The sequence below is a fragment of the Petaurus breviceps genome, unplaced genomic scaffold (genome assembly GCF_028583685.1).
Source record: "Petaurus breviceps papuanus isolate PSGF00001 unplaced genomic scaffold, PetGlider_PUasm1.0 207, whole genome shotgun sequence".
NCBI classification, from domain to species: Eukaryota; Metazoa; Chordata; class Mammalia; order Diprotodontia; family Petauridae; genus Petaurus; species Petaurus breviceps.
Window position 1 is genome coordinate 13,143,735 of NW_027185850.1, and position 8,639 is coordinate 13,152,373.

Below are 8,639 nucleotides of genomic sequence, written 5' to 3' on the forward strand. Positions count from 1 at the left end.
ACGTGCCTGTACCCAGGTCCCACCTGATGCCCCATTATGGTGTGGAGGTGATCCTGGCTTTGAAGCCTCTCGTGGTGGAGAGCAGATCTGTCCAGGGCGTGGCCTTCCAGCTGCCCGAGGGCCGTCCTGGTGCAGAGATGCTGGGCCCCAGGAGGCTGGGGAAGCTATAATTGAAGGTCTGATTCTGAATTTTTTTTTTTACTGGGATAAAAAATGTCCAAAGAAGAATAGGGAATCTGGGAGCAAGCCTGGGCAGCCAGAATGCAGCAGCAGGAGGAGAATGGACTCGACTGTCTTTGGAAAGCTTCCTGACACAATAGCTGTCTCCTTAATGCCCTTCTGCCTCGGGCTGTTGGAGAGGTCTTGGCGGCCTGAGCAGCTCATAGTCCCTTAGGAGAAATGGCAGAAAGGGCGTCTCCAGAGAAGCAGGACGGAGAAAGGCACAGGTGTCAGTCAGGCCGGAGAGGAAGGACGTCCTCTGAGTCACTGAGCGAATGCCCGCATCGCTGAGATCGGGACGCTGGCTTTAGTGGGAAGTCCCTGGGCTGCAGTCTGAAGGCCAGCTGTGCTCTTGGGGCAAGTCATCTTGTCCCTCTGGGGCCTTCCCAGAGCGAGCCTGAAACTTGGTCATCTGTGGATGGGGCCGTGTGGCCTGAGCTGCCACTCAGTGCCGCCACCTGCCGTGGGCAGGAGAGCCGGTGTTTGTAGTTGGGAGGAGGAAGAGGAGGATGTAGTGCTGGGGTCTCTTGGTGTCCTGGAAGTAAGTCATTCGCCTTGATGACGGATCTGCAGTAAGGTCCGCTTCAGTCCCACGCAGGGCACTCTCTCCAGAGCACAGCCATTGGCCTTGCTGATGGCTAGTGAAGCATGTGTGATTCTCAGAGTTGGGAGACCATCCTCCCTGCCCCTACCCGCCCCGGCTGTGATCTAATGGAGCATCCTTTAAAAGGTGTGTTGGTTGTTTGTTTTACAAAAGCCAGACCTCCCCAGGCTGTCCCTTCTCTGCTTAGTGTTCACTGCCCAGCCAGAGCCCAGGGCTGCGGGCAGGCAGACGGCTGTGGGGCCGTGGGGCCGTGGTGCTCTGCCTACAAGGCTATGACCGCCTCTGTTCACATCCAGCTGCTCTTATTGCGGTTTGAACCCAGGGACGCCAAGAACTGTTGAGGTGTGGGCTTTGCCCATCCAAAACTGCTGCGGTTTCACGGTGTGTTGTGGTGGAACCGTCTCAAAGAATCCAGTCAGACCACCTCTAATCCAAGTGTAGGCATTTATTGAGATTGACACCTCTCATGAAGCGGACTGAGTTCCAAAAGGAACCAGCAGCTTTAGAGAAAGCAAGATGGATTTTTATGGGGGTAAAGATGCAGTTACACAACAGAGATTTACATAGGATAGAGGAATATCATGAATATTAAAAAGGCAGGAGGGGTTTGTTAAGGGATTAGGTTAAGGAGGAGGGGTCCCATCTATGGTTCGGTGGTTAAACATTCTGGTTGTTCTGCCCTCCAACTGGCTGGCTATTGTGGTTCTGTGTGGTTAAGATGGATAGTTGGGTGTTGTGGTCCTGTCTTGGGCTAGATGGATGAATATAAGAACACACCTGTTGTTCCAGTGAGCAGTGAGGCAGATACAAAGAAGTTAGGACAGTGGGGGGCAGGGGGGGAGGTAGGTGCAATGGGCCTGCTGTTCACTAGGGCCAGGCCTCTAATGAAGTTTGAACATTAGGGCTGGGGGCAGCTTTATGAGATTCCATCACTTTCCTGCTGCTCACTTGGACAGCTCCTCCTTCCCCCCTCGCTGTGGTCACTGCTGTTTGTATCCTGTGTGGGTCCTGCTGACCCTTTGTCCTAATCCCTCGATCCTGTGCATGTCAGCCTAGGCTTGGCCTTCCTCTCCTTTCATGTCATGAGTTCTGTGGTGGAGAAGTCACCTGTCCCCAAGTTCCTCTCATTTCCACTTAAGCAGCCAATGTCCTTATGGTCACAGCTGGGCCCAAGATAGTGGCTCCCAGTCACTCACTTTACTTTAAAATTAACATTAGATCAAATTACTAATTGCTTAGCTTTTCCTCTTTTGAGAGAGGAGAGAACACACGCTCTGCAATGTGCCCTGATCATTATCCTTGCATTGCTTCCTTCGAGGCTCTGCACTGGCAGGTGTGAGCATGGCTGTGATGTGTGGCATATTTTCCAGTTTTGTCAAGAAAATCATTTAGACAGCATAGCTCTGACATCTCGTCAGCTTTCCTTACTTTGCTGAACGAGTGTGGAATGGACATAGCTGCCCTAATGACCCATGTGTCTGTGTGTCTGTCCTGCCCACGGTTGTGAGCCTTTGTGATCAGGACATGAATTATTTACCCCAGTTGTACTTAGTATTATGCTTAGTATTTCATTTGTGAGAATGAAAATGAAAAACACCCTCATTGCCCTAAGTTGCCTCGTTGGCTGGCTTGACTTTTTCCCTCCATAGTCTCACTGAAAGCTTAAATTACCACCTGTGATCAGATGTGCCACATTTTCTGGGGAAATAGATGCACATTTAGAGAAAATAAGCACTTTCATCCGAAACAAATGTATTGAAAACCCTTGGAATGTCAGTGCGCCTGTTGGCAGGCAGGCCCCCCGGAGTGCTGCACAGCTGAGCCCAGCAGAGAGGCCTGCTTGAAGGGCCTTCTCCCGGGTGCACGGCCTGTGTCAGCGGCCTGGGGGCGAAGCAGGGAAAGGCGGGGTCCCCAGCCTTGTGGCTTCAGGTGGCCAGCCCTGTCCCATCCCCCTTCCCTTTTTCTGTAGATGTATTTTACATTTTTGGTTGTATGTTTTTGAGGGATTTGCTGAAATGTGTCTTTATCAGATTTTTTTGGCCACTTAGATGTTGTTAACGTTAATCCTTTGTCTCCTTAGGTCAAGGGCAGAGATTGAGCATGAAGCACTTATCGATGGAAACCTGGCAACAGAAGCAAACCTGATCATTCTGGACACGCTGGAGATCGTCGTGCAGGTGAGTTCAGTGCAGAGGCTGGCTCATCGTGCAGGTGGGTGCAGTGCAGAGGCCAGCGTGGGGCCGTGGTCTCAGAGCAGAGGCCGGCATGGGGCTGTGGTCTCAGTGCAGAGGCCGGCGTGGGGCTGTGGTCTCAGTGCAGAGGCCGGCTCATTGTGCAGATGGGTGTAGTGCAGAGGCCGGCATGGGGCTGTGGTCTCAGTGCAGAGGCCGGCATGGGGCTGTGGTCTCAGAGCGGGCAGAGCCGAGAGAGATGGCAGAGGCTGGCATGGGGCTGTGGTCTCAGTGCAGAGGCCAGCGTGGAGCCGTGGTCTCAGTGCAGAGGCCGGCATGGGGCTGTGGTCTCAGAGCAGGCAGAGCCGAGAGAGATGCTGGTCTGCTTCCTGGCATCTTAAAGGTAGACGGGCCTTCCTCGGTCCTGGTGGGCCTCTGTGGGGCATCGCTGAGGCATGGTCTTGGCCATTCTCTAAAGCAGCTGAATCTGAAGCCCTCATTCCTCCTGGTCCTCAGAGCTGCAGGGTGTTTTTCTAGCTAACACCATGCAGGAGGAGTGAATATTTCTGTATAGAAACACACACATGTGCACGTGGCAAGTGTGCCTGTGGTGATTGTGTCTGTGATATTCCCAGGATGATAGAAGAAAGTCCCCAAAAGCCCCAGGTAGAATAACGCGGATGGATGGGAAGGGTCTGAGCCCTGCTTGGACTCCCCAGGGCTGGCCAGCCGCAGCATGTCTGACCGGAGCCATCCATCTTCAACTCCTGAAGCTGCAGAGGAGGGGGAACCTGGTGCTCTGTGGCACCCACTCCATCCTGGGCGCCTTGAGTCTCTGCATTCTTCTCCACATCCTGCCCACATTTGCCTTTCTGCAGCTTGTCCCTGTTGCTTTGTCCTCTGGGGCCACTCAGAGCGCGGTGATGGAAATGGGAAGACATGGCCCTTCCCCGTGCTGGTGCTTGCCTGCAGACCCTCTCTGATGGTTTAAAGTCCTTCCCAGAGCTGGCCAGGGACTGCTTTGGCTGTGATCTGGCCAGGCACACCACAGCGGGCCTTTTAGTGCCCTTGCTGGGCGGTGCTCTCCCCTTCCGCCCTCAGACTGCTGATGCACCTCGGCACTGGCCTTCCGTCCCTGGCCCCCTCCTGTCCGGCACGTGTCTTTTTCCTCCGTCAGAGGGGAAGGTCTGTGCCGTGTGTGCCCTCACAGGTGCCTCCCCTGCCATGGGCGATTGAGCGTGCCTTTAGCTGGGTGTGGTTCCAGCCGAAGAGGCAGCGTCCTGTGGAGTGCCGTGGGGGGTCTTTGACACCTCCCATCACGCTGCCCTGTTTTGTTTCTGTGTTTCAGACAGTCTCCCTGGCGGAATCCAAAGAAAGCATCCTGGGCGGGGTTCTCAAGGTGCTTCTGCACAGCATGGCCTGCCACCAGAGCGCCCTCTACCTGCAGCATTGCTTTGCCACCCAGCGAGCCCTGGTCTCCAAGGTGGGCAGCCTGTGACCATCTTTAGGGAATTGTTTCTCTCCTTCTTCCAAGACCCCCGTTGTTCTGTCCAGCCAGAGGGATGAAGGGATTCCTTTTGCTGGGGAATGATGGGACTCTGCTGGTAGCAGAGATTGGGCCAGTCCCAAGTGAAAGGTTCTCAGGGTAGAAGAGATGGAAATGAATGGCCAGATTTCCCGTTTTGCCCACTGCCCATTAGCATAGACCAGCTCTTGAAGTGGGGGCTGTGGCCGGGTGCCCAGGGGCCCATGCACAGACTGGAGAAGCCCGAGAACTTGAATAGGCCAGAAATCACGTCTTTATTCTGTCACTGAGCTCTAACTGAAATTTGGCTTTTCCTGCAAATCTGAGTGTTTTTTAGAAAACCGTCCTTCTGTGGGCCCCCTGCTCGAGGGCATGGAGCCCCCACAGGCCACGTGCTTTCTCCCCGCCAGCAGGGCCGTGTGCCCCTCCCCAGTCATGGCTCCTTCCTCACAGTTCCCTGAGCTGCTCTTTGAAGAGGAGACAGAGCAGTGCGCAGACCTGTGCCTGCGCCTCCTGCGCCACTGCAGCAGCAGCGTCAGCTCCATCCGCTCCCACGCCAGCGCCTCCCTCTACCTCCTGATGCGCCAGAACTTCGAGATTGGCAACGTAAGCCCCGCCTGGTGGAGGGGAGCTGCAGCCCCCTGGGGAGGGCCCGGGAGCACCAGCTGCCAGCCCCCCCCCCAAACTGGCAGCTGTGGCCTAGCCGTGGTGGAGGCAGGCTCCAGTGGCCATAGGTGCCTCTTGGACCATTGAGCTCCAAGCACTGACTTAAGCGACATTTGAACCTGTGTCCAGTTTCAGCTGCCTCAGTCTTCCCATGGGCAAATTCTGGTGCTTGTCCCTGGTAGCTGTGTGCAGGTCTCTGAGCCCCTCGGCCTCAGAGCATATCGACATGATCACCTTCCTCCTCCTCCCCTGTTGACTGAGAAACTTGGTCATGCCCCTAAGACGGTGCGCGGGCCTCCCTCGCCTGGCCCCAGCCTCTGCCTGTTTGGCAGCTCACTGCTCGGGTGCCTGGGACGTCTGCGCTTCAGTGCTGGTGGGGGCCAGGGTCCTTGGCCCATCACTGCCTGGGAGGGGCCTCCTCCACTCACCATCCCCTTCCCCGGGGCGCTGGAGGCTTCCTTTCAGCACTCAGAGCTAAGGAAGATGGCAGGGTGGGCAGCGGGAGGAGCCGGGTCAGGTCTTTAGTCTGTCAGTCGTGTCCAGGGTTTTCTCGACAGGGACGCTGGAGTGGCTTGCCACTTCCTTCTCCGGCCCATTTTACAGATGAGGAAACTGAGGCAGCCAGGGTGAAGAGACTTGCCCAAGGTCACATAGCTAGTCAGTGTCTGAGGCCAGATTTGAACTTGGGTCTTCCTGGCTCCAGGCCCGGCTCCTGCCTGTGGTAGCACTAGAGCCACATGAGCTTCCAATTCTGTACTGTAAAAAGCCACTAAAGGCTGACCGTGACCTGGGGAGACGCTGCCAGCAGCCAGACGGGCACGTGGCGGCAGAGGGACGGGGGCGGGAGCAGTCGGCCATTGTCAGCGTGGCGCCGACTGGCCTGGGTGACCACAGGCTGGACGTGGGCACGTGTCAGGGGCCTCCGAGCTGTGCCCGCCCAACAACAGCGCGCTCTTCACCACTCTTGTCCTGCTGCAGAACTTTGCCCGCGTCAAGATGCAGGTCACCATGTCCCTGTCGTCACTGGTGGGCACCTCGCAGAGCTTTAACGAGGAGTTCCTGCGCCGCTCCCTGAAGACCATCCTGACATACGCGGAGGAGGACCTGGACCTGCGCGAGACGACCTTCCCGGACCAGGTCAGCCCTGGGGCGGGCGGCCGGGCCTCCACGTGCAGCCACTCAGGCAGCATCTGCCCTGGGGACTTGGTGGGGAGCCCCTGGGTGGGGGCGGGGGGCTCGCAGCCCGGCCTCTGAGCTCACACGGGCTCTGGGCCGCAGGTGCAGGACCTTGTCTTCAACCTGCACATGATCCTGTCGGACACAGTGAAGATGAAGGAGCACCAGGAGGACCCCGAGATGCTCATCGACCTCATGTACAGGTGGGGCCAGCAGCCCCTCCCCCACATCGCCCACCCTTGTCTCCTCCCGCCACCTCGGCTTCCTGCCCGCGGCCCTGGGCTGCGCGTGGCAGGCTCGTAGGCCCTCAGAGGTTGTTGCCTTGGTCGGCGGCACGTCACTTGTCAGTGTCATAACCAAGGTTCGAACCCAGGACCAGGGGACTCAGTCAGTGGTGGTGTTCTTTGCCCACACACACTCTGGGGATACTGTTTTTCAGCCACTTTTGTTGTTCAGAGACCCGGAAGCTCCCTGGGGGTGCCAGGAAAGCCCTTTGTGACCGTTCAGGTGGCGCACATGAAAATGGCAGCTCCCCATCCTTTTCCCCTTATTGCCTAACGTATCATATTTCATCCTCCCCTTGAATAAGGGGTCGGTTAGTCAGTCTACAGGTGCTAACAGTACCCGGCACTGTTCTATGCACTCAGGATACAAAAGGAAGCAGAGATGGGCCCTGCCCTTGAGGAGCTTCTGGTCTAATGGGGGAGGCCTGGGTAAGAGGGGGGGGTGGTGTGGAGCCAGCGGGGAGCTTAGCAGTTGGAGAGTGCCCGGCGTGGGGATGGCCAGGGGCTGCACACCTGCCCTGGGGCACCTCCGGGGCCTCCTGTCCAGCCCTGTGGGCCAGTGCGGGCTCAGCCGTGTTTCTGACCCCATCAGAATTGCCAAGGGCTACCAGACATCGCCAGACCTGCGTCTGACCTGGCTACAGAACATGGCAGGCAAGCACTCGGAGAGGAGCAACCACGCCGAAGCCGCCCAGTGCTTGGTCCATTCGGCCGCACTGGTGGCCGAGTACCTGAGCATGCTGGAGGACCGGAAGTACCTGCCCGTGGGCTGCGTGACCTTCCAGGTGGTTCCTGTGGGGGTTGGGGCATCTGGGAGGGGGCTGGGTTCGAGTCCTACCTTTGACTTGGCTGCGCCAGGGCCCTGCCCTCTTAGTGCCCAAGGATGCGTGGACAGAGAAGGGGCGGCACAGGGCCAGGCGCCCCCTCCATGGCTGACCCTGCCTGGGGCTTTATGAGCCCTGCTTTACATAGGAGGAAGGGAAGGCTGAAACAAAGGCAAGAGCCTGGCCATCATTCTGGAGCAGTTCAGTAGGAGAGGCAGGACTTGAACTCAGTGCTCCACCTCTTCTGGCCTGCTTCCCTCTCCTCAGCTGTAGGGTATGGTGAACTTGGTCTTGGAGCCCAGCCCAGACCCTTGGCCAGATGGAAGGCCCAAGGCCTGGGTGTCAGGCTGGCATTCACGCTTTGTTCAGAGGTAGCAGGTGGTGCAGGGCCAGGAGTCAGGGGAACCCGAGTTCAAATCTAGCTTCAGACGCTTTATCTTGCTAGGTGACCCTGGGCAAGTCACTGCCTCAGTGTCCTCATCTGTAAAATGGGGATCATAACCGCAACTGCCTCCCAGGCTGGTTGTGACTGCAGCGTTCTGAGCACAGGGCCTTGCCTGTGGGGGGAGTTTTATAAAAGCTTCCTCCACCCCGCCCCCATTGGTGGGACCTGGGACAGTGCCTCAGTTTCTCCACTTGCAGTGAGGGAGGTTGGCCTCGAAGGCTTTCTGTCGCCACCTTTGGGTGGTTGGATGGGGCACGTCTCACCCGGACCTGCCTCCACAGAATATCTCGTCCAACGTCCTGGAGGAGTCGGCCGTGTCAGATGACGTGGTGTCTCCTGACGAAGAGGGGATCTGCTCGGGAAAGTACTTCACGGAGGCCGGGCTGGTGGGGCTGCTGGAGCAGGCGGCCGCCTCCTTCTCCATGGTAGGCGAGCACGTGACCAGGGGGCTGTTTTCTGGGTCGTCCTTGGGGGACAAACGCTGGGTCTCTGTCAGTCCCCATAGAGATACCTCAGATGCACACTCACATACACACATGCTCTCACAACTCATACACACTCACATACACATGCTCACACGCTCATACACATGCACACACACTCACACACATACACATGCTCACACACAGTCATATACATGCACTCATACACTCACAGACATACATTCACATACACACTCACACATGCTCTCACAACTCACATACACATGCTGGCACTCACACCTT

General features: G+C 57.1%; 1 protein-coding gene across 5 annotated transcripts in view; it reads left to right on the forward strand.

The window, feature by feature from the left end:
* Positions 1 to 8,639, forward strand: part of LOC138164907 (dedicator of cytokinesis protein 7-like) — a 324,437-nt gene that overhangs the window by 299,706 nt on the left and 16,092 nt on the right. For all 5 annotated transcript variants that reach the window (XM_069092865.1, XM_069092861.1, XM_069092862.1 and 2 more), the window contains 7 exons: positions 2,904 to 3,000; positions 4,343 to 4,477; positions 4,973 to 5,125; positions 6,164 to 6,322; positions 6,464 to 6,564; positions 7,238 to 7,430; positions 8,196 to 8,339. In XM_069092865.1, the coding sequence (XP_068948966.1) occupies positions 2,904 to 3,000; positions 4,343 to 4,477; positions 4,973 to 5,125; positions 6,164 to 6,322; positions 6,464 to 6,564; positions 7,238 to 7,430; positions 8,196 to 8,339 (982 nt within the window). The remainder of the gene's footprint in view (positions 1 to 2,903; positions 3,001 to 4,342; positions 4,478 to 4,972; positions 5,126 to 6,163; positions 6,323 to 6,463; positions 6,565 to 7,237; positions 7,431 to 8,195; positions 8,340 to 8,639) is intronic.